At 52.7% G+C, this 27,423-nt stretch overlaps 2 protein-coding genes across 3 annotated transcripts; one reads left to right on the forward strand and one right to left on the reverse strand.

The window, feature by feature from the left end:
• Positions 1-366: 366 nt before the first annotated feature.
• On the reverse strand, positions 367-17,791 carry Pdzd7 (PDZ domain containing 7). The gene is made up of 16 exons (XM_051146654.1): positions 17,440-17,791; positions 12,833-12,973; positions 12,489-12,663; positions 11,876-12,052; positions 11,469-11,616; positions 10,510-10,570; positions 9,755-10,150; positions 9,067-9,264; positions 6,750-6,800; positions 6,141-6,316; positions 3,085-3,176; positions 2,867-2,958; positions 2,648-2,719; positions 1,481-2,077; positions 1,142-1,242; positions 367-734 (listed from the first exon to the last, which is right to left on the reverse strand). Exons 1-16 carry the CDS (start codon positions 17,663-17,665, stop codon positions 387-389), a joined length of 3,051 nt encoding a protein of 1,016 aa, XP_051002611.1. The 5' UTR covers positions 17,666-17,791; the 3' UTR covers positions 367-386.
• A 2,016-nt stretch (positions 17,792-19,807) lies between these two features.
• Sfxn3 (sideroflexin 3) lies at positions 19,808-27,038 on the forward strand. Of its 2 annotated transcripts, XM_051146656.1 has the most exons (12): positions 19,812-19,971; positions 20,739-20,897; positions 21,132-21,295; positions 21,770-21,940; positions 22,260-22,358; positions 22,677-22,752; positions 22,956-23,041; positions 24,137-24,264; positions 24,421-24,470; positions 25,739-25,788; positions 26,505-26,552; positions 26,732-27,038. In XM_051146656.1, exons 3-12 carry the CDS (start codon positions 21,135-21,137, stop codon positions 26,826-26,828), a joined length of 966 nt encoding a protein of 321 aa, XP_051002613.1. In that variant the 5' UTR covers positions 19,812-19,971; positions 20,739-20,897; positions 21,132-21,134; the 3' UTR covers positions 26,829-27,038. The 2 variants fall into 2 exon arrangements, with proteins under 2 accessions (XP_051002612.1, XP_051002613.1); XM_051146655.1 differs by lacking the exon at positions 20,739-20,897 and having other exon boundaries at positions 19,808-19,971.
• Positions 27,039-27,423: the final 385 nt, after the last annotated feature.

Raw genomic sequence — 27,423 nt, forward strand, 5'->3', positions numbered from 1 at the left:
TACAACCTGAGTCTTCATAAGGCTTGGGGAACTAGAAAAGCCTTCCATTCTGTCCTTTGCACTGAACGCTGCTTAAGGCTGGGGGATGAATGCAGTGGCCTCCTGGAGGACTTTGCCAGTTTAAATCCCTCATACCAGTTACAGGCTCCAGGCTTGAGCTTCCCTTGACCCCTCCCTGGAAATCCCTGCAGGGTTAGGGAATGCAAGCGACACAGGTTGCCCACTAGCACCTTGTCCTTTGACACCAAGCTTATCTTGAGATGCCAGAACCTTCTTGACAGCCCAGGGTGGATCAGAGGCACCCGTATGGTGCTTCAGCGTGCAGGCAGCTATCACAGAGGTGCCTGTGTATACATAAAACCTGGAGGCGGCAGTGCGACTTGAGGTCAGTGGGAAGGGTGGTGGGGAGCTTTAAGAATAGGGGAGCATTTAGGGGTACTTAGAGGAGCTTGGAGGGCTGAGTTGAGAGCCTGCTGGGGTTGCCTGGCCTCAGTGGGAGGTGGTAGCTGGGTGGGAACTGGGGTGTCATCAGTGGGTCCATGGGCAAAAGATCTGTCAGCAGGAAGGCCCTGGTCAGAAGATAAGGGCAGCAGGCCAGGTCCAGGGACCCTGACCACAAGTTCCATGGGCTCCCGAGCCTTGTTTCGATAGGCCCTGCGGATGGTGTCCACGGCTCGCTGGTGGGTTACCTGTTCCAGGCTTTCTCCATCGACTGCCACCAGCTCCAAGCCAGCCTGGCACAGAGACAGGATAGTCAGCCCTCACGTCATCCCCACCCACCACCCAACCTGAAGGCATCGGCCTTTCACCTCCACCAGCTAGAACACTCCTACTATCTGAGTGCTGCAAACGGACAATAGGACTTTTGTGCCTGGAGCCGTTGGGGGCAGGGTGGGGCATGGACAATGGCCCTTTGTCCCTTGGGACTTGAGATGGAACAGGATGGGCCATTCTCAGGCCCAGGCTAGCATGAGGGGACGGATTCCTTTCTAGGCCTGCCCATCCTACTGGCCTGACCCCTGTATCCCCAAAGCCACCTCCTACGACCTGGTCTGAACATGCCTGGCTGGAAGTGGGGAACAGCCCTGAAACCCTGCTGTACTCCAGCCCTGGGCCTAAGGAGGCTTGGTGCTTCACCCACCTGCAGGGCCCCACAGAGGAAAGCGGCGCCTCCTGGAAAGATTTTCTCTATCTTCACCATGGGCTGCACCTTGGACTCGATGCCCCCAGAGATGCTGATGCCTGGAGGCAGGGCGGGGGGAGGAACCCAACCCGTACCCCAAACCTTGAATTCCCAGGAGGAGCATAGGTTCCCATGCCCAAACCCAGGCCTTGGCTTCTCCCCACCTCTGTCTCCAATCTCAAGCTCCAAACAGATTCTCCAACTGTGCAGCTTAGTACTCAGATTCCCTTCCTGGTCCATTAACCTCCCTCAAACCCAGGAGTCCACCCCCGCTTAACCAGTGCTACCTGGACTCACCCAAAGACTGCTTCATCTTAGAAAGTGTGACTGTCCTCAGCTCTCCAGCAGAGGCACTCCTGCTCGCTTCCTCAGCTGGTTCACCAATTCCATTCTCCAAGGCCCCTTGCCTGGCTCTCGCCTTGGCCACCTGCCCATCCAGAGGTCGTGGAAGCAAGGGCCTTGCCTTCCGAGGCCTGTGGTAACGCCCGTTGGCTGTGGTGGCAGTAGTGACGGGTGCTGGGGAAGGGGAGCGTCTGCGCCCAGGAGACTTGCCTCGGCATCGGCTGCGGCTGCGGCTGCGGCTGTGGCTGTGGCTTAGGGCTGGCGTCTGGCTCTGGTTCTGCTGTGTGTCCTCTCGACTCGGGGCTTCTGTCAGTAGCCAGTTAGGCCTGGGAGGCCGGGGAGCCACAGGAGGTGGTTGGGGAGGAGGCGTACACGCACGGCGAGTTGAGAAGGCGTCCACTGGCACATCTTGTAGAGGGGGGATTCCTTTATGGTGGTGGCGGGGGGCAGAGGCACTATGGGAAACCTTAAGGCCCCCAAGTCTCTCCCTTATCTCTCCATCGTCATCCTCTGAGCCGTTTGCTGGCAGCAAATAGAAGCCTCCACGACTGTCTGGAGGACAGAGTCAAGACTAGCTTGCTCTTCCTGAACATCAAGGACACCTTCCCAGCCCTGGCTCTTAACTGCCTGAATGTGTGCTAACAAGACCTGGATGTGTTTAGGTCCATCATAAAGTGGCCCCACAGTAAAAGGACTCTGGTGCAGGCAGGGGCAAACATGACCTAATATTAATAGCATCGGAGTACTTTGCATTGTAATACAATTCTTCTCTGGCATAGCCAAGAGATTTTTGTTTGGGTTTTTTGGTGTTTGAGACAAGGTTTCTCTGTGTAACCCTGGCTGTCCCAGACTCACAGCGATCCTCCCGCCTCTGCCTCCCAAGTGCTGGGATTAAAGGCACGTGCCACCACTGCCCCAGTGAAGAGACCAGATTTTTAGAATGTATAGTTTTAAAATGTCCTGTACAGGTATGAGGGAATAGGATAGCAACGGCCTGGGGGGCAGGGCTTTCCCTCCTGACTATAGTGACCCTGCTCAGAGGCAAGGATGGAAGGCCTGTTCTCCCTGTTCCAATATCCCCAGGGCTGTCCCCTTTCCCCAGGTTATGAGACTCTGACTGACCAGGCACAGGGGTGATGAGGTGACGCTTGGGAGGCGTGTCTTGCCTTGTAGGTCTCAAAGCAGAAGGCCGCACTGGTTGGAAAAGAGAGCAGGTCAGAGGCCAGACACCGCTGCTAGGCTCCCAGACAGGTCTGCCAATGGGGTCAGCAGCCTAAGCCAGTCTCCACTCCCACCCCTGACTGGAGCTCAGGAGCCAGAAGCCCTGCCCCAGCTGCTGACCTGCCCTGCTCTTGAGAACCTCATAAGCCTCCAACTCCACGGGCATCACCATACTGTCAAAGCGGCCGAGGTCTGTGGGGGCCACCACACTCCTGGGGGAGGGAGGGCAGGGATGCAAGATAAGCAGCCTTGGTTTTAGGGGTGCACACCCTGAGGAATTCCAGCCCTAGGGTCACTGGGGCTTCTTGCCCCTCCCTCTCCCTCAAACCCCTCCCAACCTGATGTCCCTCAGCAGGAGCAGCTTCTCCGGCCTGTCCAAGATGGCCAGCAGGGGGCGCACTAGGTCCTCCACGCTACCCTCATGGACATACTGTGAATAGAGACACCAGCCATCAGACAGCAGCAGCGACTTTAGAGCTGGGTGTGGGGAAACGCCAGGGCACACAGGGACCCTGGGGCCCATCTAGCCATCCTCACTTTAAGATAGGGTCACCCTATCCAGGGTCCACAACTTGGTATGTCAGTGACCTTGTGGTTGCCTGTGACGATCAGTAGATCTGCAACAAATAGCAACAGCAATAATGGCATCTGGACAGGCAACTTTCTAAGCGTTTTACATGCAGCCTCTTACTTAACAGCCACTTAGAGATGATTCCTGTTTTACAGACAAGAAACTGAGGTTCAGGGAACATTTGCTCAAAGCTACAAAGCTAAGGAAATATGAGGAAGGTTAGAATCCATGACATCTAGCTCTTGCTTGCTCTGGTGCAGGAAAATAATGCATAGGGGATGGGGACACACACACACACACACACACACACACACACACACACACACACACACACACCACACACACCACTCACACACACACACACACACACACACACACACACACACACACACACACCCCAGGCTGAAGCTGGGAGCTCAACACTAGGCTGTGGCTGTTCCCACCCTTTGTCCAGGGCTAGAATGATGACCTTGGGGAACACATGGCTCCACAGCCTCTCTAGTCAGTACCCTTCTGCCTGGCACTGCCTGGATGCCACCAGCCCGGATGCCACACCCCATGGATTCTAGAGAACTGAATACTGGGAGCCAAGTTACTTGAACTGCACACTGCCCTCTGGTGGAGAAAGGGAGACAGCTTCAGAGAGACCCACGGACAGTTACCTCGTATGGGTGTAGACACAGAAATCCCTGGCAGAGTGAATCATCAACAAATATTTAGGAATAAATAAAAAAAAAGTCTCCCCTCCCCTCTTCTCTCTTCTCTCTCTCACTCTCTGTCTCTTTCTGTCTCTCTCTGTATCCCTAAACCACACATATGATTACAGAGACTCACATCAACAATACACTGCCATATATGCGCATGTCCCTCAAGTCCACACACCCAAATCCAGCCTCTACTGTTAGACTGCAGGTGGCAAAGGGGGAACAATGATAGTAAGGCCTTCTCCCAGAGCCTCAGGGACTCTGGCGGGAATAGGAACAGATGTGCCTCATACGGCATTCCACTGAAAACCACTGTAGTGGGGCTGTGAGTTTCAGAGATGGACGAAGGATCAGAGCGGGTGTCTAGGAAGCAGAGACCATCTCACCAACTGACTCTTCCAGAGTGGATGCCAGGAGCAGTATAGAAATCGAGAAGCAAAGTGTTCTGAGGGCAAGCATGATAGCAAGTAAACAAAAATGCAGTGTCGGGACCCATGAAGACCCTCCTATATGGCTCCACAGGTTGAGTACTATGTGACTAGTGGCCCCTAAACCTATGCAGCTTATAATAATTCATATCAGCTATGTAGTAGCCGTAGAAGATCCCAGGAAATCTGGGGTTGGCAGATTGGGGTGTCACATCAGGGAAGTCCTGGAGTTTGGGAGAAACAAGAAAAATTTATACTCTATTGTGCCTCATAAGGGAAGCACAAATCAATAGGAGGGAGGGGAAAGCTGGGGTTCAGAACACTACATCATAATCATAATCACTAGGGAACTCTGCCTGTCTATCGGGCTCCATTTCAGGAGGTTTGAGGTGAGAGCGTTGGGCTCGCTGGGGACGGTCGGCAGGCAGAGCCTACAGGATAAACAGAGCCATGGTAAAATGAAGTCCTGGCTTGAAGAGGCCCGGAGAATGGAGGGATGTGGGAACGGTGCTGGTCAAAGATACAGACACAGAGCTCCTCCTAGTGGCCAGAGCACAGAGTTTCAGGCTCACTGGAGCTAGAATACAAGGCTCTCTTAAAGTCTGTCAGAACTGAGAACTAAGAGTGACAGTTTAACCCAGAGCCCTCGACAGGAACCTCCATTTGCATTTCTGTTGTAAACCAGACCTTGGAAAAGGGAATGTGTGAATAACCTCCCTCTTAGGCTTTGAGTGATATTACATACTACATGAGCACATACGTGCATGCTATGCACACATAAATGCATGTAGGCATGTCCACACAAAGCAGTTACCCCATAGACATGCCCACATATACATCACAACAATACACAGACAGCTCCATCATGAACCAGGTGAAAGTGGAGGGACAAGTGACTTTCTGAAACTGCTCAGCTTGCCCCACAGTGGGCACACTCCCCATAGGGGTTCCAGAGACAGAATGACACTGAAGGACTTTACAGTCCTCCCGGAGGGGTGAGCAGTGCCTGCAGCCTCCCCAACACTTAGTCCAGGAAGTCCTCCTCCAAAACCGACTCCCTCTGGTACTGGTTGAAGAGAAAGGAAAGGGAATAGTGTGGGTGTTGGGGGAGGGCTGAGGTAGAAACAAAGACCAGCCTACTTGGGGAACTGGAAGAGGCCCTTGGCATAAGGCCATGCCTGCTGGCTGTCCGAGGAGCAGAAGGAGAGATGGGAGACAAGCCTGGGGACAATTTCCTCTCCTGTTAGTCACCTGTCTTCCTCGTCTCCTCAGCTTAAATGGCACCTCCTCTGAGAGGCCTTCCCGGATCCCCTGGGTTATCTATATCTGTATACCACAGTGTTCTGTATGACCAGTCCCTGGGGGGAATTTGTTTGGTTGTTTGGTTGGTGGTTTGGTTGGTTTTTTGAACACAGGGTTTCTCTGTGTAGATTTGGCTGGCCTGGACTCCGTTGGAGAGCAAGTTGGCCTCAAACTCACAGAGATCCACCTGCCTCTGCCTCTCCCGGTGCAGGGATTACAGACATGCACCCCAGAGCCCAGCTCTGGAGGGATTTAGAGTGTAGTTATTGTCTATCTCTCCTTCCTGCCTAGGAGCTTACTGACCAATTGGCCTCCCAGCAACAAGCCCAGGCACTGGCCAACGGACAGTAGCCTGAAACGAGAGACCATGCCTCGGGCAGAAGACTTACCCTGGAGCAGTGGCGGGTGACTGCTAGCACCTCATCATCAGTCAGCAGCCGGCGGGCCAGGTCCTGAATGAGGGGGCGTCGACTTTCCCAGGCTTGCACCTGCTCATCCACGCTGGCCACCTGGCCAGAGGGGCTTCCAGACCTGGCAGACAGCAGGGCCCGGCCCCGCTCCCGGTCTGCAGGGCAGGGGCAAGAGGGTGTGAGAAAGGTAAGGTAGAGTTTCTCTTGGCAGGGGTGAGGCTCCAAAGAAGCCAACTGAGGGACAGAAGCACGTTGGATAATCCCACTTGCCCCTGTTCCCCAACATGGTTTCTCCTAACAAAGTGGCATCAATGGAGTGCCAACTCCAGCTCCTCATGTGCTGTCATACTAATCCCCCCCCCCATAGGAGTACTGACAGGCTCTCTCCCTCACCCCCAAATTCCTTAAGGGATCCCATCACAGACCCTCTCCTATAACCTCTATCTTTTCTAGTAAGCTAGCCTAGTTCTCTGCCTGATTCCACAGGCTCAGCTCTGAGTTTACTTCAAAGCTTACTTCAAAGCTGCTAAGCTGGTCATAGGCTGTCCCCCACATCTTCCCGTGAGGACCTTGGGACAGTGGACTTACCTCGTCTCAGTCTCCAGGTGACAAACTTCTGCACAGGCCCCACACTCCCTACTGTAAAGAAGAAAGAGGTTCAGTTTGGCAAGATCAAGGGTTCCAGTTCGAAGTGGTCAGGGTCGGGGTCAGGGCCTTTGTGAGCTTTCAAGGTCATGCCCCACTAGCGACGTCACTCACAGGCAGAGGGGAGTCAGTGAGGGCTGCAGGTCAGAACAGGAGGCAGTAAGAACACTGCTGGTGGAGGCTGGTCTGGATGCGACCGAAGAGAAGAACCCAAGGACAGAGCTTACTGGCGCCTATCTTCAAGAGACAGAGAGGGTAAGAGGAGGCGGGAAGGAGAGAGGATTGTGCAGAAAGGCAGACTGAGAACCCTGAGAAACCAGCAACCTGGGAACCGTGAGAGGAGAATAGGGGTGAGAAAAAGGGCTGGAACAGTCCTGAGGCTTCCAGACACATCCAACCTCTCTTCCTCTGCTTACTTCACTGCCATTTCCGGATGCAGCACCCTGCTTGTCTCCTGGGTGGCCGCCTCTTATCTCAGCCCATGCATTCTGACCCAGGGGGGAGCAGTGAAATCACCTGTCTATCCTGCCTTGTCTTTCTCTCACACCACAATGGTTTGCTCAGCTTGACAGATGACCCCAGGAGGCTGTGAGGGCTCCTGCAGACTCCTTCAGCTGGAGCTGTTTAAAAAATAGCCCTGTGGGCCAGGTGTGGTGGCGCACGCCTTTAATCCCAGCACTTGGGAGGCAGAGGCAGGTGGCTCTCTGAGTTCAAGGTCAGGCTGGTCTACACAGCAAGTTCCAGGATAGCTAGAGCTATATAGAGAAACCCTGTCTTGAAAAACAAAAACAAAACCAACCATGACAAAAAACAAACAAACCAAACAAAAAAATGTCTCTTTTTTTGTTTGGTTTGTTTGTTTGTTTGTTTGTTTGAGACAGGGTTTCTCTGTGTGGCCTTGACTGTCCTGGACTCACTTTGTAGACCAGGCTGGCCTCAAACTCACAGCGATCCACCTGCCTCTGCCTCCCAAGTGCTGGGATTAAAAGGGTGCATTACTACTACCCAGCCTGAGACTATGTCTCAAAAACAAACAAAAAACAACAACAACAAAAAGAAAGAAAGAAAGAAAGAAACAAACAAAGAAAAAGCTCAAACAACAACAAAAAACTCCCAGCCCTCAGGGTTGCTAAGAAACAGTGGCCAGTCCAACTGGAAGCTGGTGAGGCCTTCTAAGGTAGAGGCACAGGTTTCAGGGTGGTAAGTCTGCTGGTACTGTCCAGTCCTCAGACAGGTTAAAGTCAGTGGCTGAGCCTAGAGACCCGCTTTAGAGGCAGATGGACCTGAGTTTCTTTCCCATGCAACTGTGGGTCTTAACTCATCCATGTTGGGTCTGGCCTCTGAGCCTCAACAGGGTTGACAGGCATTTTGTAAACATCCTTTGGAAACCTCTACTTGGGGCTGAGGCTGGACTCCAGTGACAGAATGCTTGCCTAACATGCCTGAGGTCTTAAGGCTCAATCATCATGACTAATGGTGAGTGTGTGTGTGTCTGTGTGTCTGTGTGTGAGTGTGTATGTCTGTGTGTGTACATGCCTGAGCCCATCCATCTGAGTCCTGATTGAGAAGTGGCTTTCCTCGGGGACAGTTCTAGAGCTGCATAGGGCCTATGGTGCTCTGGAAAGAGCATGTGAAGCCAGGGCTCCTAGCAACGCTGCCTTCTGCTGCCACCACTACCAAGAGCACATGATTCCAAACAGCTTAGTCACCTCTTGCCTCGAGTCTATCTTTCTGAAAGAAAAAAAAAAAAAGGAAGATGACAGGGTGACAGCGGCCACCTCATTTTCAGAGCACCCTCTAGGAGTTATACCCACTATTTATGGTTCAGCAGTTAAGAGCACTGTCTGCTTTTCTAGAAGTTCTGAGTTAAATTTCCAGCAACCACATGGTGGCTCTCACTTATTCTCTATATGTCTAAAAAAAAAAATGGATCTTAAGATGGGTGGTGGTGACTCACACTTTTAATACTACTGTTCTGGAGGCAGAGGCAGGTGGATCTCTGAGTTCCAGAACACCCTGGTCTACAGAGCAAGTTCCAGGACAGCCAGCGCTCCATAGAGAAACCTTCTTTCAAAAACCAAACCAAACCAAACCTAAACAAAACAAAGAAGAAGAGGAAGAGGAAGGAGGAGGAGGAAGAGGAAAAGGAGGAGGAGGAGGAGGAGGAAACGGGTTTTAATCTTTCTGTTTTACTTGTGAGGATGTAGCAGGGTACAGTGAGATTTCAACACGGAACCACCAGATGGATTCCCGCACCTACCTTTCTCCAGGTCCAGGCGAGGGCGGACTTTGGTTGGGCTTCTGCTGTCCAGTGTCCAGGCTTCTCTGTGCCCATCCCCTGCTGGCCGCCCCTGCCGCCCTCCCTTGAAGAAGAGGTTCATCAGCGTCTTGGAGCGCTGCAAGGCCCCCTTGTCCCCAAGGAATCCTGACTTCTCCTTCTTCCGCTGTTTCTTCTCCTCTGTAGATATGAGGGAGCCCCCGGAGGGGCTGGAGGGTGGGTAGAGGAGAAGGGGGGGGTGGGGATAGGAAAGGGCAGAGAGAGGGGGGGAGGAGGCAGAAGGGATCTGCAGCCATTCCAGAGTGGGAGTGGGTGGGCGTGGTCTTCTTCCGGCCTCCGGCCTCTCCCCTACCAGATCTAGGGTTGTAGGGAGTCGGGTGTGTATCGGTAACTAAACAGGCCTGGGCAACCCAGGCTGGAGAAATCAGAGTTAGGCCTTGTTTGGGGGCCCAAAGCTTACCAGTTTGAGGCCTGGGACTGGGGTGGGTTTGGGGCCCAGGCCTGTTTAGTGCAGTAAAGTCTAAAGTAGGATCTGAGACTATTCTGGCACTGGACCTGGGACCTGGCCTAGGCCCTGGGACAAAGGCAGGTTTGGGATTGCTCCTTGGAGTGTGAGGCATGCTCTGTTTGGACTAGGGCCCGTGGGGAAAGTGGCACCCCCACAACATACCCCACAGTGTTAGGTGGCTCTGGGATCGCGTGATGGGAGGCCTGGGTCGGCTGAGGGCCAGCAGGAGAGCAGTCTTGGGGGACTCCGAAAGTGCAGAATCAAGGCGTCGGGTAGCCAATGGGCCATCAGAGCGGATGGCTGTGTCCCTGAGGATAACGGTTGGCCGGACGCTGCACCAAGTTTCCACACAGCTGCCCGTATCAGGCTCAGTCTGCATGGCTGTGTCTGCCCGCCCCCAGCCTGGACCATGGCCAATGGGTTCCTCAGGCCCCAGACAGACATCCATGCGGTCAGAGGGCAGTGAGCCCGAGCTGCAAGGGGCACTGGAGGCACAGGAGGAGACACTGGAACCACTCTCGGAAGCTGGTGACAGCTGCTGCAGCACGCCATTGCTCACTGCAAGGAAGAGGAGGCAGGGTAGCTCAGTGGTCTGCTTCCTTTCCCCCCCCCCACATCCCCCCCACCCCCCCACCCCTGCCATTCTCATAGACTACATTTGGGCTTTGGGGGTGGAAGAGAAGCCCGAGGTTATCAGCAGAGGTCAGAGATGCCCTGGGAAGTTATTTCTCTCCTCACCCACTGGGACTTGAGGCCTAGAAGACCCTGCCATTGATTCTGGAAATCCCCAGTGAAGGTTAGAAGCAGCTCTGGGATGTAAGAAGGTCCTGAGGGCATCCTGCTCCCTCTCCATCCGTCAAGTGAGCCCAGCCCCACCCTTGGACCTTAGCTCTTGCCTTTCATCTCTCCAGACTTACGTCTATCCAGCCAGCAGTACTCAGAAACCATCTCTTTGTAGGCAGGGTACCGGCCAGTCTCCTGGAGAAGATACGGCGGCCATTGGAGGAGCAGGCGAGAAGTCGGGAGACGTGGGACATGGGACAGGAGTGAACTCGGTGGCTCTGTTCCTCTCCACTGGGTCCAGCAGGCCCGCTTTCTAACCAACCTTATTTCCTTCGCCCGCAGCTCACCACGTGGCTTGACTCTTTGTCACTGCCTCGGTGACTGTCCCCTTGCCTTGATTACAAGGCCCTTCCTCAGTTACCTCACTCTCCTTCTGCTAACTTCCTGGTGGCATTTGTCAAACCCTGATGGGATGGCTGCTGTCCCGCAGGAGCAGAGAGGCCTTCTTGGTTTGTCCTGAGCTCTGTGCACCCCAGCACTTGGTTGGCCTCATAAGTGCTCAAAAATACTGTTGAACAGCCAGGCAGGGTGGCTCATATCTGGAATTCTAATGCTTGTGAACCTGAGGCAGAGGGCATCTAGAGTTTGAAGCCAGCCATGGCTTCATAGGAAAACCTAGCCTGGGCTACATGGTGAAATTCTCCAACACCACCACACTTGCGCACGTGCGCGCGCGCACGCACACACACACACACACACACACACACACACACACACACAGAGAGAGAGAGAGAGAGAGAGAGAGAGATCCTCATAGCCCAGGCCTTACACTCCTACCCCGTGCATTAGTCATTCACTTTGAGGCCTTACCCATGCCAAAGAGGAGCTACTATGCTAGGAACACGGGAAGCCAGACCAGAGCCAGGCCAGACTACTGACCAGCTAGCTGAGCAACTGACTGGTGGCAATTTGAGCCTCAGTTCTGTCTTTTGCCAAATGAGCATGTGGAACACCAGTGGCCAAGCAACAGGTCTAATCTGAGAAGTCCCTAACCCAGTCTGGCCTCTCCCTGCTCCTATGTAGTCTGGCCCACCTTGATGGTCAACATTATGTGCGTCTGGCCCTTCAGCACCTCCACGGCCTGGCTGTGGCTGATGTCATCGAACCTGACACCGTTGGCCGCCAGGACCTGGTCCCCCACTTTGATGCCATTCTCCTCAGCCAGTCCACCATGGTCCACTCTGGGGATAGATGGGTGTGTTGGTTGATAAGACCCTGACCTCCGCCCCTCCCTCCCCGCCTCCAACCTCCTTTACTTGGCTATGGGATTGCCCACCTACATTCCTTGGCCCCCTTCTGTTGACGACGCCCTCTCCCCAGGCCATACCCTGAAAGGGCCCCTCATTTTGACTTTAGTTGGCCAAGCCTCATGTGTTGACCCATCCCCAAGCTCCACTTGCAGCTCTGCCCCAGCTGTCTCATTTACTCCAGCACACTCACTTGGACACATAGATGCCCAGGCCAAACTCCTTGCCCCCGCGGATGTTGAAGCCCAGGCAGAAGTCATCGGAGGTTGTATACAGGTGGACGATGCGCCGCACACCATCCTCTGAGCTGACGTCCGATGGTGTTGAGCTGCACTTCTCCACCACCAGGCGCCGGTTCACTACATCCACCCTGCCACAACACGTCCGCCCTGATCCCAGCTCCTCCAGGAACACCCAATCTAAAGACCTTGGCAACTGATTCGGGAAAAGGATGATTTCCTTGGGGTGGGGCTGGGAGAATGGGAGTTCTCCTGGCCCAAAATCTTCAGTGGAATATAGGTTTCATCAAATCTATGGATCAATCTGAACCCTAGTAGGTAGCCACAACCTGCCGAGGCGCTTTTCTCTTTTCTGTCTTGTTTTCCATGCTGTGGGTGGAAACCAAGGCCTTCCTAGACTACGCTAAGCTTCTGCTTTAACTCTATCTTTGACCCTTAGGCCCAGAGTCTCATTTCTGTTTCTTACAAGGCCCCATGGGGAAGGTGCCCAGAGGAGAGCATGAGCTGCTGGGTAGGGGCAAGGGAGACGTGGGCCATGGTGTCTGGGCAAGGTGAGGCATCACTCACCATGTGGTCTTCTCCTTGGAGAACTTGATGCCAGGCACGCGGCCCATACGCCGCACCATCATGTGCAGGCAGCTGCTACTGGTCAACAGCCTCACAGCACTGCCCATTGTGGTGCTCTCTAGACTCAGCCCGTTCACCTCTGTGATCTTGTCCCCCACACACAGGCCAGCCCGCTCTGCGCAAAGGATGAGTCCTCAGAGTGGGCTCTGCAGCCCAATCCACTCAGTAAGTGTGGGCTCTACCTCCCATCACCTCCCGCCCTCTGAGCAGAGGCTGTTCAGGTCCTTGCCCACCTAGCTTCTGCTACCCACTAAAGAGGGAGGCACACCCCAGGCCACGCTCACCTGCACTGCTCCCCTCCTCCACCTTGCTGACAAAGATGCCCAGGCCGTGCTCGGAGCCACCTCTCACACTGAAACCCAGCCTCCCAGAGGGGCTCTTCTCCACCCGAACAGCGTGGATGACATCACTTTCATCACTGTTAGCTGTGAGGATAAACACACCGGTATGACCTCCATGTTGGCTCTGGCCACTGAGCATCTAGGCTCCCCAACTTGGTTATCTGCAAAATCTAGGCTTCGGTGCAGAGCCGTCCAGATGATACTCAGGGCCCTAAATGGAGATGGTATACAACTTCCCCTCTGGGTGATTCTGAGACCACAAGCCTCTCACTGACAATGTGGAAACAGGTGAGAACAGTCAGATTAGATTCCATGGCTCTTCCTTTGTCTTCTCCCTCTCCCTCTCTCCCCCTCCCCCTGCCCCCCGCCGTGTGTGTGTGTGTGTGTGTGTGTGTGTGTGTGTGTGTGTGTGTGTGTGTGTGATATGTCTGAATTCTTATGTCCAATCTTTGAAACTCTGCCATTCTGAGAACCAGGTAAACAGAAAGGAAAGTTCAAGATTCCACTGTGGGGAGGCTGTGCTCTCAGCTTGCAACCAAAGGAGTTTCAAAGAGCTGCCAAGCTGGCCATGGAAGGGGCTAGGTGCTCAGAGTAACTTAAAGGCAGAACCAAGTGTGCACAGGAGAGTTAGACAGATTTTCTTTCTTTCTTTTTTTTGCTGGAACACATAGTAAGCTTTCTATGTGGAGGCACAAAAACTGAAACTTGGTAAATCCTTGAGCAGGACCTATGGCAGAACTGCTGCGGCCTCTTCCATCCCATAGACTCCTCCAATTCTAGGGGCTGAGAGTTAGAAACTACATGGCTTCCTGCGGACAGAACCGCTAATTCACTGTGCTGCAGTAAATCCTGAGAGCTCAGAGAAGGCACCAGGGAAGAGGCAGAGCAAGTGGTTCCTTGGAGAAACGTGATGATTTGGGCAGTGAAAAGAGAGAAGGTCCTATGTGAGGCTCAGAGGCACCTGCTGGCTGGATATTGACAAGAGTGTTAGGCAAACACGTCCCACCCACAGAAGAAAAAGAAATGTATTTTTCCTTCAGGCAAGGTTTACTCCAGAAGTGTTTGAGAGGGAGAAAACACACACACACACACACACACACACACACACACACACACACACACACACATTTACAATTCCATTTGGTCTACCAGGTAATAATGTGTGGCCAGGACAGATGGGGCTGAAATCTCCAAGGACAGCCTGAATAGGGGCAGTACAGGACAAAGACGGGGCCCCTACGAGTTCCTAAGCAATTGTCACTACTCAGCTCTCAGGCCCCATGAGCCTTAGCTTAAAAGCCTTTATTTAGCTCCCTGGCTCCAGCCCACTTTTTCCCCAATTTCTCTTTGGGGACCCTATGCCCTGAGCCATAGCTCCATAGCTTTCGTTTGTTTCAGTTTCTCTCTCTCTCTCTCTCTCTCTCTCTCTCTCTCTCTCTCTCTCTCTCTCTGGTTTTTGTTGTCTCTTTGAGACAGAGTCTCACTATGTACCCTGGCTGTCCTGGAGCTCACTGTGTAGACCAGGTTGACTTCAGTCTTCCTGGCTCTGCCTCCGCAATGTGGGGACTAAAGGTGTGCACCACCACACTGCCACATCTGAGCTTTGAGAACAGGATTGTGGGGACCAGGATGGAACCTTCTCTCCCTCACCTGACCTGACTAGGCCACCGATCCTCCCTGCAGCTCCCCAATCATCTGCTTGCTTTCCATTCTTGCACAGGAATTGAGTGTACTGTATCATTTGTCCCTCTCTGTTTTAGGGGAGCTCTAGGCTGCCCCTGGCCCTGTACAGCCCTCCATGTCTTCCCTCCATGTCTTCCTCTGCCGTTCCTGGCTGTTCTCTCCTCCGTCAGGAGGCTTCGGCCATTCTGACCTTTCGTGTGCCTCATATGAGGTAGAAAGTGTCCCCTCCTGTAATATTCTCACTTTGGTTTGTGGGGCGAGGGCGGCTCCTTTCTTCATCCCTCATCATGGATATCTCTTTCTTGCAAAAGCTTGGACCAGGGTGTGATGTCAGAGTAGGTGACAGAGCATCATCAGAAGACTTGTTAAAAAGAGAATGGGGTGCGGGTTCCTGACAGACTCACAGCCCTGAGGGTAAGGAACGTGGGGGCCGTGTATGTTAGGCCAACACTCTGCTGCGGTGAGCTACTTTCCCAGTTCTTGTTATTTTTGAGGCAGAGTTTTATTGTGTAGCGCACATTGACCTTGAACAGACAATTGCAAATGTGGGGGTTGTGAGTGGTACCACTTTGTCTGTGATATTTTTTGTTTGCCTGAGCTTTTGTTTCACATTTAAGGGCTAAGTACAGTAGCCCAGACATAAAATCTTATCACCTAGAAGACTGAAGCCAAGGGAGAATTCAAGTTCAGCTGTAGTGAAACTTTGTCTCAAAAGCAAACAAGCCAGGTGTAGTGCCTGGGCCTGTAATCACAAAACTCCAAGAGGCAGGACTGCCACAGTTTTGAGGCAGGTCTGGTCTACATAGCAAATTCTGGGCCAGCCAATACACTACAGTGAGAGTTTATTTTTAGAAAAATACAACACCAAGGCCAGGCATGGTGGCTCACGCCTTTAATCCCAGCACTCAGGAGGCTGAGGCAGGTGGATTGCTGTGAGTTCGAGGCCAGCCTGGTCTACAAAGTGAGTCTAGGACAGCCAACGCTACACAGAGAAACCCTGTCTCAAAAAACCAAAACAAAAAGAAAAAAAAAATCAAAATCAATAAAAAGGTGTTTTAAAAAGTAAAATAAAATAGCCAAACCACTCATTCCACAGTTTATATCCTGGATGTCAACAAACTAGAATACAAAAATCCTGGCAAAATGGCATACGCTTTTAACCCCAGCACTCGTGGGAGGCAGAGGCGGGTGATCTCTGAATTGAAGGCAGTCTACAGGGAGTTCCAGGGCAGTCAGGGCTACACAGAGAAACCCTGCTCTTGAAAAAACCCAACCAACCAAAACAAAACAAAAGGAGGAGGAGCAGAAGGAGGAGGAGGAGCAGGAGGAGGAGTGGGAGGAGGAGGAACAGGAAGAGGAGGGGGAACAGGAAGAGGAGGAGGAGCAGGAGGAGCAGGAGGAGAAAGAGGGGCTGGAGAGACGGCTCAGCAGTTAAGAACACTGGCTGTTCTTCTGAAGGACTCAGGTTCAATTTCCAGCACCCACATGGCAGCTCACAACTGTCTGTAATTCCTGATCCAGGGGGAATCTGACACCATCATTCAGATATACATGCAGGCAAAGCACTGACATACATAAAATAAAAATAATAAATTTTAGAAGAGGGAGAGAGAGAAAGAGAGAGAGAGAGAGAGAGAGAGAGAGAGAGAGAGAGAGAGAGAGAGAGAGAGAGAGAGATCTTTCCTGCCTTCTAGGTAGCTTCTCTGGGGGTTTCTGGGGTTTGTTGTTGTTGTTGTTGTTGTTTGTTTTTTTGTTTTTTTGTCAGAATGGCAGTGGTGACCTCAGCGGTGCCTGGCAGCTCACCCACGTGGTCAGTGACGGTGATGAAAATGAGTGTGCCAGCCATATCCTGGGAAGCATGTCCCACCCCTCCCAGATGACTTTAGAGGGGGACATCGGAGGAAACACCAGACCTGAAAAGTCCAGTCTGGGATCCAGCCAGAAAAATCATGTTGGCTAAGAAAGAAGGGAGGAGTTAGAGATATCTATCTGGTCCTGTCCACAGGAGCCCAGTGCCACAGGGCCCTGCTCCGCCCTGGCAGTCAAGGCTCTGCCTTGCTCACTCGCAAATTCTTTGTCGCCTCACATCTGTCACTGTAGTCCAAGCACCTGTCCCATCATGCTTCATGCTTTTCACTTCTGACTGTTGTGGAGGAAAGCTGCAACCCCCCGCCCCCATCAGCTGTTCTTATTTCTGTGTCTATAAATTTGACAATGCTGCACATTCCTGAAAGGTGAAAACTGATCTTCATCTCTCTAGGTCCCCTGCAAGACCTACCCAGGGCAGATGAAGAATCAATATGCAGTGACATAGTGTCAGGCAGACATACATAGTCATTCTCTCCTAGGGACCCAGCTCTGGACTCACTCCCTGCCTCTCATTCCTCCTATTGGTCCCCCTCCCTTTTCCTGAACTTTTGCTGCTGTGTCTTGAGGCCCCTCCCCCATACCCTGAAGCCTGGGCATTGATTCTCTAAGTTTAGTACAGTGCTGGTCACACAACTGATTGGTTGTTGGAAGACCTCCTCCGTCCTGCTCGAGTCTCTAAGGTACATACAAATGGGTCAGGGGGGGAAAAAAAAGCAGAGTTCAAGGGATGAGGGGCTGATTTAGCACTCTGCCTTGTAAATTCCGGGGCCCATTGCTTGTCTTTTCCTTAGACTATGGTTCCATTTCCCACTTCTGATCCTTTTATAGCCCTGAAGCCCTAAAATATTGGCAAGGGTAGATGAAAGATGATCCCCCTCTCTCCTAAGACTCCCCAGCTATTGAATTCCCCTAAGCATACTGGCTCTGTCTCACACCTTAAATGGTTCCTGTTGTCCTCAGTACTCCCCACCCAAGCCATCCCTTGGCCCCACACCCACCTTCGATGGGGGAGTTGATGAGTATGACTCGGCCCATGGGTGATGAGGCTCGGATTCCGCGGGGGGGCCCATTCAGCAGGCGCTGCTGCTTCCTCAGCAGGTATCGTGTTGCTGTGGAGCCTGAGTCGCTGCCCAGGTGTCCTCGGGAGGAGAGGGAGCTCAGGGAGCCAGAGCTGAGTTCTCCTAGACCCAAAGGGTCAAAGCCCACTGTGAAACCACGTGCCATGGTGAGGAGGCTGGGGCAGAGCTCTACAGACACAGATGGAGTCTTCTCGTCCTCCAAGGGTTGGCTCTTGGTGTTCCAGGCTCCATGAGCTTTCTCTGTAGGGTTGGAATTGGTGAGGCAGATCTCTCGGAGTCGGGGGGAAAAATGTTTCTCTGGGCACCTTTTTCTTGAAAGTCTGCAAGACAGAACAGCTGATCCCAGGGCACCAGGAAAAGAGTCTTTCTGATGTGCCCTCACTCTGAATGCTTCTTAGGAGTACGGGTGCCGAATCTGTGTAGGGAGAACAGGGTTTGGGGGAGAGGTATGAGTGCTGTCCTATATCTCCAGTACTTCCACACTGCCCCCTGACTTGAGCATCCTGCCCTTTTATATCCTTGGGCCACTCACCTCTCCCACCCTGGGCCAGAGGAGATCCTCCCAGTTCCGTAGCATCTTAGATTTGGGGAGCTATTTCTTACAAGGCCATTGAGGATCTCTCCTTCACCCCTCAACTGCTGCTCTCAACTGAGTCATCTACCCAGTCCCCAGTCCTCAGCTGAGGTTCAGTGAGAGGAGATGGGGTTGCAGCAGACTCTTGAACTTTAAACAGAATGAGAAAAATGGGTGTCGCGACAGTTTATTGCAGTATCTTTCCTATGTATATGCATATGGGTAGGGGCTAGCTTCCGGGGCAGACTTCAGGACCCGGGACAGCTGCAGCCCAGCTGGCCCCCACTACCACTCCCCAGGTGACCTCCAAGCTCCCGGCTGCAGCATGGGTCTAAAATCGCTGCAAGACCCTATTCCATGACTGGGTGATCTTCTGGAGAGAACCCCACAAATCGCTAATGCAAGTCAGGGGCCACGCCCTCCAAAGCATCTCTGTGACCCTCCCCCCACCCCCCCAACAGACTCCTCATGTAAGCCCTACTGCTCTGTTACCTGTAGGACTCGGTCCCCTCACCTGGTCGCTTTTGCCTGGATCTTGGTCGCCCGCCGGCCGGCGCAGGACACTGAAGTAGCTAAGGACCCCGCCCACGCTTGGTGCAGCAGCCGGAATAGGGCGGGCCTGAGCGATCCTGGGATGCCATTGGCTGCTGAGACGGCCAGTCATTCTCTTCTGGCACCTTTAGTAGCCCGTCCGGGTTGCAGCTCCTTACCTGCCTGATACCTCTGGGCTCTGCCTTCCCCAATTCTGAACCTCACTGGTCGTTAGAGCTTAGGGCTTGGCTCTGGAGCCTCCGTTGGCGACCAGAATCACGTCTTCTCCAGGTCACGCTAGCATCCGGGGCTCATGAAATTGCCACCCCTTTCGTAGACACTCGTGAGGTCTCTGTGAGAGAATGTCGCAAGCGAAAGAACTGAACGAGAGCCTGAGATAAGCAGGAACGAAAGTTGGAGTCTAGGTGTGCAGTGGCCGTGCTCTGGGTGCTAATGGAGGAGGGGTGTGTGTGTACTACCATCTTCACCTTCTGAGTAGAAAAAAAAAATCCTTCTTTGGGCGGCCTGTCCTGCAAAGTCAGCAAGACAGAGCAGCTGATTCCTGGACACTAGGAAAAGAGGAATCTTTCTGATGCGCCTGCGTGGATGCAGGCAGAGATTACCGGAGACTCTGGTCGTGCACATGCCAGCGACTGGAGCTTCGGTCTGTGCACGGAGATGGTGTTGGAGGCTCGAGGAAACTGCTGGCACAGTGGAGCTGGGGGTTGAATGGGGAAGAGGGCTGGGGACACATAAGGGGCATAGGCACCACAGGAATGTGGATGGGAAGGGATGCGAATGATGAGGGTCTGGAAGAGGAGCCCATAGGTTCGGGAGTAGCAGACCAGGGGACCAAGTAGGCAGAGGCCATTGCCAAGGCAGCCATCAAGTAAACAAGCAGTAACCCGAGTCCCTCTGGGCGGCGCACCATCAGAGGCCCGCCCTCCACGCAGCTCATCCGCGCCCGGTGCACCTAGACTGGGTGCTGCCGGGTCGGGTGCCTCCTGAGGCAAGCCGAGGAACTGCAAGTGAAGGAGCAAAGTGGAGGCGGCTCCTCCCTTTCTCTCTCTTTCTGGTTGGGAAGGCTGCCAGAACTGCTTCCCACGACTGGGTCGGGTTTGGTCTCGACGGCCTGGTCTGGGGGAGTCACTCCATATGATAGCCATTGCCCCGAAACTCTGCCAAGAGGGGGGTGGGGTGGGTTGGGCTAAAGAGCTTAGGGAGCCCCCGCCTTTCCCTGCTGTTTAGCGTCACGCGTGACGTCCGGGTGATGGCTAGGAGGAAAGCTGAGTGCAGTGAGGAAGGCGGGTCTGAGAGCTGCTAGAGCCTGAAAAACCCCGGAAAGCGTGAGTGCTTGCTACCTCAGGAATCAGCACCGTGCAGGGTGAGGGCTTAGGGTCTGAGGAGGAGGCTCGCCTTGAAAGGCGCGCTCTCTCTCTCGTGGAGATTCTATATTGCGAGGTTTGTTAGGATCTGTAGGACACAAGGAGGGGTTGGTTGGGTGAGGCTGTGTGTGGGCAAACTTTTAAATGTCTGCAGCTGGTAGGTGTGTGTGTGTGTGTGTGTGTGTGTGTGTGTGTGTGTGTGTGTAAAACGGTATTCTGGCTAGCTGGCTAGTGTATACAGTGTGGATTTAACCTGTTTGTGTGCCGGGGAGGGAGTGCCTGTCTTTGTGTATGAGCATGCGAGAATTGGGTGGGGGCGGTGTCTTCTGTGAGGGAGGAAGTGGGGTTGGAAGGGTTTAGTCACTCTGCAAGATTTTTGTCTAGCACAACCAGATGATTGCTCCCGGCATTCCTTTTTGTGCTGGGTGGAGGCGCATCCACCCAATCTTGCCCTTTCCTGAGGTAGACAGGGTCAGAGAGACTTGGATGCGTGTCTGTGTAGCCCTATTCAACCAAGGGAACCAGGGACAGCCCCGGGGAATTGTGCATCTTCATGTACTCACAAATGGCTGCCATCTGAGTGCTCTGTTAAAGATCTGGTACCTGTCAGCCCTCAGGTGGCTAATGGCCCTGGTCTCCTCCAATCAGGGGCTTGAGTGTGGGATGCCTTTTGTCATTTTCCCAAACAAGGTTGGAAGTCTTTTTTTTTTTTTTTTTTTTAAATCTAGGTCTTGGAGCAGCTGAGCCCTGAAGCTGAAATGGGCTTGTGTGTGTTACCCATATTCTATGCTCCTACAGCGGGAGCTCAAGATAGCTGCCCTGGGTTTAGCTACTGCTGGTGAATCAACCACATACATGCACCCCTCAGCGTGCAAAGTCTGCACCAGGTCACAGCATGAGGAAAGCTATGTATTCACAGTTCTGGTCTCTCCTCCCCCTCCTCAGTGGCCTTAGGTGCCTAGGAAACAACTCCTCCCCCACCCTTGCTTACAGGATCCGGAGTCACCTTGAGGCTCTTGCAAAGACTGGTGATAGTTCCTAAGACCAGGGCAGAGCCACCAAAGTCCCCCCTGCCCCAAGTGAGGTCCTTGGACCTGATTCCTATTCTTGCTGCCTTGCAGAAGATGGGTGACTTGCCCTTAAATATTAACATCCGTGAGCCTCGATGGGACCAAAGCACATTCTTAGGCAGAGCCCGGCACTTCTTCACGGTTACCGATCCTCGAAATCTGCTGCTGTCCGGGGAACAGCTGGAAGCTTCCCGCAACATTGTGCAGAATTACAGGTGAACCCCCTCCCCCCGCCGCCTCAAATCCCACGACTGCGCCACAGCACTTTAGCGGAAAGGATTTGAGGATGTTTGGGTTGAGGAAGACAGCCCTGCTGTTCACAGATCTTCTGTACCGACCATTCCCGGGGGGGGGGGGCGGGGGCTGTCTACTCTGCAAGGACAACGGGGGAGGGGAGGGGGGCAAAGGAAAGTCTCGCACAGATAGAAAGGCAATCCAGTCATTTCAAACCCATTGAAAAGCCACCATCACTGTGATGACCCAGGAGAAAAAGAGGGGCCACCAAGGATGTAGAAATAGGAGAGCATACGTAGGAGAGTATGAGAAGCTTTGACCTCCCCAAGGGACAGAGAGCACCTTTACTCAAGTTCCTGGTCCTTTGCCCAGAGTTCCCTGAGGCAAGAAGCAGAGACAGGAAGGGCAGGTCTGACCCCTACAACAGCCTGCTGTTTCCTTGCCAATTTCTACAGGGCTGGTGTGGCAACTCCAGGCCTCACGGAGGACCAGCTGTGGAGAGCCAAGTATGTGTATGACTCAGCATTCCATCCGGACACAGGGGAGAAGGTGGTCTTGATTGGCCGCATGTCAGCCCAGGTGCCCATGAATATGACCATTACTGGCTGCATGCTTACCTTCTACAGGTAAATCTCACCTCCTGTCCCCTTCCTGAGTGTTATGTCCCATAGTGTGGCTGGATGGTAAGAAGTCTCCCTTCTGCACTCTTTTGAGTAAAGGACAATGGAAAAATATGTGAAAATTCTTTCCATTTCTCAAAAGCCAGCTTCCATTTGTTTACACAAATGTCCGCAAGGGCAAGGAGGCCATGTTTGCGGGTGGAGGGAATCGCTTAAGTCCCACTTGAGGAGTTAAGGGATTTTGAGGGTTTTAATATTGGGGAATTCAAGGGTGGGGAAATACTGTGGAGGGACAAATATAAGCAGTCTGTCTTTGTACCCTCAGGAAGACCCCGACTGTGGTGTTCTGGCAGTGGGTGAACCAGTCCTTCAATGCTATTGTGAATTACTCCAATCGCAGTGGAGATGCTCCCATCACTGTGCGGTGAGAGCCCCCATTCTCCAGATGCTCCTGGTCCTTGTGGACCCCTATACTAGGGGCTCAGCTCTCCTTTCAACTGCAAGTTCACCTACCACCCAAGGACACTCAGTCCTTTGTAGCTTTGGGGATCCACTTCCCTTTTAAAGAAAGGTGGCGGCGGGGGGGGGGGGGGCGGTTCCCAGAAACTTACACTGGGGCAGGGGAGGGTTGTCAATGAGGCTACCGTCTGCCGCCACCTGCATGGGAAACATGGAATGTCCCTAAAGGAAATGCACGCCAAACTCTTCATCTCTCCCTGTGACCTGGCCTTTTCCTCTGCAGGCAGTTGGGAACAGCCTATGTAAGTGCCACCACCGGGGCTGTGGCCACTGCTCTTGGACTCAAGTCTCTCACCAAGGTAAAGTCTCTTTACCACTCCTTTACTCTTCTTCTTCTTCTTCTTCTTCTTCTTCTTCTTCTTCTTCTTCTTCTTCTTCTTCTTCTTCTTCCCCTTCTTCTTCCCTGTTACCCTCTCAAGAGGCTCCCCTTATCCACCCTGAGTTCCCCTACCTACCCACCCATGGTCCTCAGAGCCACTGACCACCGCCTTTCCTCCCCCAGCACCTACCCCCTCTAGTCGGCCGGTTTGTGCCCTTTGCAGCTGTGGCTGCTGCCAACTGCATCAACATTCCCTTGATGAGGCAGAGGTGAGTGGCCCTGGCTCCTGGCACAGGGATGTCCAGAGCATACATGGTATGCCCTCTGCTCCTGCAGACCAGCCAGGCATAGGGATATCACTGATGTGAGCTGCTGGGCCCTGGCTTATGCTGACCCTGTGTTTGAGAACAATCAAGTATGAGAACTTGCCCCCTGAGGTGTGGCCAGACTAAAGGGTGCAGGCAGACACAAGGTTTTGTAGGGGGCATTTTACTGGGAACTTGCTGATTGGGCTGTGGTGTTGGGCAGCAGCAACATCGTATCCCCGGGGCCTTAAGTGAGAAGAGGTGGTGTAGATGAAAGTCAGGATGGAAGTGACTTTCAATTAACAAAAATGTACCCTTATATGTCTTATGCCACCATCAAGAAAATCATATTTCTGGCAGTAGTGGCACCAGCGTGTTGGTCATAAAGTTCCATATGCCTTTTTGTTAGTTTTAAGATAGGGTTTTTTTGTTTGTTTGTTTTTGTTTTGTTTTGGGTTTTATTGTTGTTGTGTTTTGTTTTGTTTTGTTTTGCTTCGCTCTCCGTGTAGTCTTGGCTGTCCTGGACTCACTTTGTAAACCAGGCTGGCCTCGAACTCACAGGGATCCGTCTGCCTCTGCCTCCCAAGTGCTGGGATTAAACGTGTGCACCACAACACCCAGCTTGAGATAGGGTTTCTTTGTATAGTCCTGGAACTTAATATGTAGACCAGGCTGGCCTTGAATTCACAGATATCTGCCTGCTTTTGCCTTCTGAGTGCTGGGATTAAATACTTGGCTCACACAGCTTCCCCAATAGTTTTGTTTGTTTATACTAATGTGGGATGCTGTGTGGAGAAAACCCACTTGGACTACTCAGGGGCATTTATGGTCATTATAATTCAAGGCAGCTATTCCTCTCCAAACTTATCTTCTTTAACCCATACTGAATGACCCAAAATGTACCCCTGTACCCCTTCCCCCTGGTTGGGCAGGGCACCTCTCTCTGGGATCCACCCTACACCCTGGGAGCCGCTCTGAACCAGTCTTTGAGTGGGGAAGGTAAAGGCTCTTGTGAAATCTGCTGCCTATAATCTGAGCCCGGCCCCTTTCTCTCCTTAGGGAGCTGCAGGTGGGCATCCCAGTGACGGATGAGGCAGGTCACAGGCTTGGCCACTCTGTGACTGCTGCCAAGCAGGGAATCTTCCAGGTGGTGATATCAAGAATCGGCATGGCCATTCCTGCCATGGGTGAGGCGGGGGGCGGAGCTCAGGAGGCTTGGGCAGATGAGGGGTTGAGGTTCTCAGGGGCTTTGGGGGAGAATGGGAGGAGTTGGGAGGGAGATCTCTTCTCAGGCTCTGAGAGTTCACACCACTAACTCTCCCCCTGCCCTGCTCTCCCCTCAGCCATCCCTCCAGTGATCATGAACACTCTGGAGAAGAAAGACTTCCTGAAGGTAAACAGCTCACCTGTCCCCAATCCTCTCTCCAGCCTGGCCTGCATCTGAAGACTTGTCACCCTTTCCTGCCTCCACACCTTCATTCATTCATGAAAAAAGACTGGGCTCCAGGGAGGGAGAAGACAGAAGGAAGGGAATGGAGTCCGTCCTGAGGAAACTATTAGATAAAGTTCAGAGGTCTCTGACATACACACGGATGACTGCCATTGGCATGCTTGATGGCGTGCCCATAATGTCACTCAGTGTCCCCCACCAGCAGGTACTCATATATATGCATACAAACCAGCCAGGGAAGCAAAGCTCAGGGAAGGCAGGCTCTAGTTCATTCATCAAATCATGTATTCACAAATCAGTATTAAGCACGGACTGTGCACCAGACATGCTAAACAGAAGGAAGATGGCTGTGGACCCTGTCCCCAGGAGGCTTACAGTCTAGTACAGAAATCAACAAACAAAGGAGCAAACCGTGGGGCTTGATGAAGCCTGGTAGTGGTGGCACACACCTTTAATCCCAGCACTCGGGAGGCAGAGGCAGGTGGATCGCTGTGAGTTCCAGGCCAGCTTGGTCTACAGAGGGAGATCTAGGCAAGCTGTACCAGAGCTACACAGTGAGACCTTTTCTCCAAAACAAAACAAGCAAACAAACAAAAACCGAGACAAGATGAAACAAACAAAACAAACAAACATATATCATTGTAAGTTATCAAATGTGCTTTGTAGGAAACCAATGGGGCAGTGTAGTTGTGACTATCTGGGGAGCAGTTTAGGCAAGGAGAGGCCTTGGAAGACCTGAAGAATAAGATGAGTCAGGCAAAGAGTGTCTAAGGTAGAGAGAGCAGCTAGTGCAAAGGCCCTGAGGCAGGGATAGGCTGACACATTTGAAGAGCAGCACAGTGGTTGCTGTGGCTGAAGTGGACGGAGAGGGGTGTGGCAAGGAACGAGTGTATGCCACTGTTATGACAAGAAGTGAGTGGAGACTCCAGGAAGGTTTCCTGAAGAAAGTAGCCCCTGGGGGAAAAAAAATGAGATAAGTGAAAGATGGCCAGAGAGCATCATGGGAACCAATTCCGAGAGGCAGCAGGTCTGGCTGGGGTGGGAGGTTGCCATAAGCAGGTCTGTCTGTCTGTCACTGGCTGGGGAGAAGCACCCAGGTGTCCAAGGGATCAGAGGTGGGCTGATGGGCTAGGACCATGGTGGGAGATGATGGATGGCAGTTAGGACAACCATAACACATGCCATTCTGTTGTCTCTCTGTCTCCCCACAGCGCCGCCCCTGGCTGGGGGCGCCCCTGCAGGTGGGACTGGTAGGCTTCTGGTAAGTGTGCATTGGGTTTGATGGAGACATGTGGGAGAGACTTTATCATTTTGGGTGTGGGTGGACACTTAATACCTTTGGAATGCTTACATACAGTGCTCAGTACTATATCCAGTTGCTATGGATGTGTGTGTGTGTGTGTGTGTGTGTGTGTGTGTGTGTGTGTGTGTTGGGGAGTTCTAGGGATTCTTGCCTTTGAAAGTTAACAGTTTAGAGCCAGGCGTGGTGGCGCACGCCTTTAATCCCAGCACTCGGGAGGCAGAGGCAGGCGGATCGCTGTGAGTTCGAGGCCAGCCTGGTCTACAAAGTGAGTCCAAGATGGCCAAGGCTACACAGAGAAACCCTGTCTCGAAAAACCAAAAAAAAAAAAGAAAAAAAAAGAAAGTTAACAGTTTAGTTGAGGAGTTTAGCCTTCATTCAGCAGAGGAAACCATACAAATAAACTCTTTGGTACATCCAGGAGTTCCATCCCATTTTATTCCTGGTTCTGCCACTTTCTGACAAGGCTTGGGAGGCTATTTCCTCAGCCAGAATCTAGTATCAGGACTGAGTTTTAAGGCCCTGAATGGTCCTTTGGCTCCGTTTTCCAACCTTTATGTCTGGGATAGAGCTCACAAAAACTTTCACTCCTGGAGCTATTTCCATGAGGTGGGGTATAGGGAGGAGGGAAGACTCAGACCAGTTTCATAGACCTTTCCTGTGCTCTTTTTCCCTAGCCTGGTGTTTGCCACACCCCTGTGCTGCGCTCTGTTCCCTCAGAGAAGGTGAGTGACGTCCCTGGACTGAACCAGAATTTCTGCACAGGACTCCGCATCTCAGGCCCTTAGTGTGTTTTCCAGGGAGGCCGGGAGCTGGGGGAAGGACAGTGCAGGGAAGCTGGGCCCCTGGGTCTGAGATGCTGAGCCCAGGGTACATTCATCCAGCCTGTGCTGTTCTCTTGTAGCTCCATACATGTGACCAGGTTGGAGCAGGAGCTGAGAGCCCAGATCCAAGCACAAAACCCCAGCGTCGATGTGGTTTACTACAACAAGGGGCTTTGAGGGGAGTCGGCCTCTGTCCCTTTCCTTACCTCCTAAGGCTGCTTCTTTGGTGCCGCCTTGCAATGCCAACACTTGTTTATCTTCCGGGTACTGGGCAGAGGGGTTCATGTGGAGAGCAGCCAGTGAGACCAGCAACCCCTTAGACTGGGAGAGGCACCCTGTAAGCCTCTTCTCTCCCCTCTGGTTTCAAAGAGCAAGTCACAAAACCCATCCCTCACGTGCTTGTGTGTGTGTGTGTGTGTGTGTGTGTGTGTGTGTGTGTGTGTGTGTGTGCAGACATGTATTTGCAACACAGGCAACTGTTTATACGTTTGGTCCTGGAAGCTAAGAGCAGAAATGCTGTTCTAGGATGTCCTGATATCTGGCTTCCTTCCTCAGTCTCCTGCCCACCTAACTGCAAACCAGATTGAGGTGAGACTTCCTTCCCTAAACTGTTCCTCTGGCCAAGTTATTTCTCGTAGCACCATATCCTTCTGGACACAAGATAAGGCCTAGGAGCCCAGAACACAAACTGAAGGGCATCAGCAGGCCAAACAGAGTATAACTTTTCTGGTTTTGAACAGCTGGCTCTAAAAGCTGGTTCAAGACCTGGGCT

The sequence above is a fragment of the Acomys russatus genome, chromosome 5 (assembly GCF_903995435.1).
Source record: "Acomys russatus chromosome 5, mAcoRus1.1, whole genome shotgun sequence".
NCBI classification, from domain to species: Eukaryota; Metazoa; Chordata; class Mammalia; order Rodentia; family Muridae; genus Acomys; species Acomys russatus.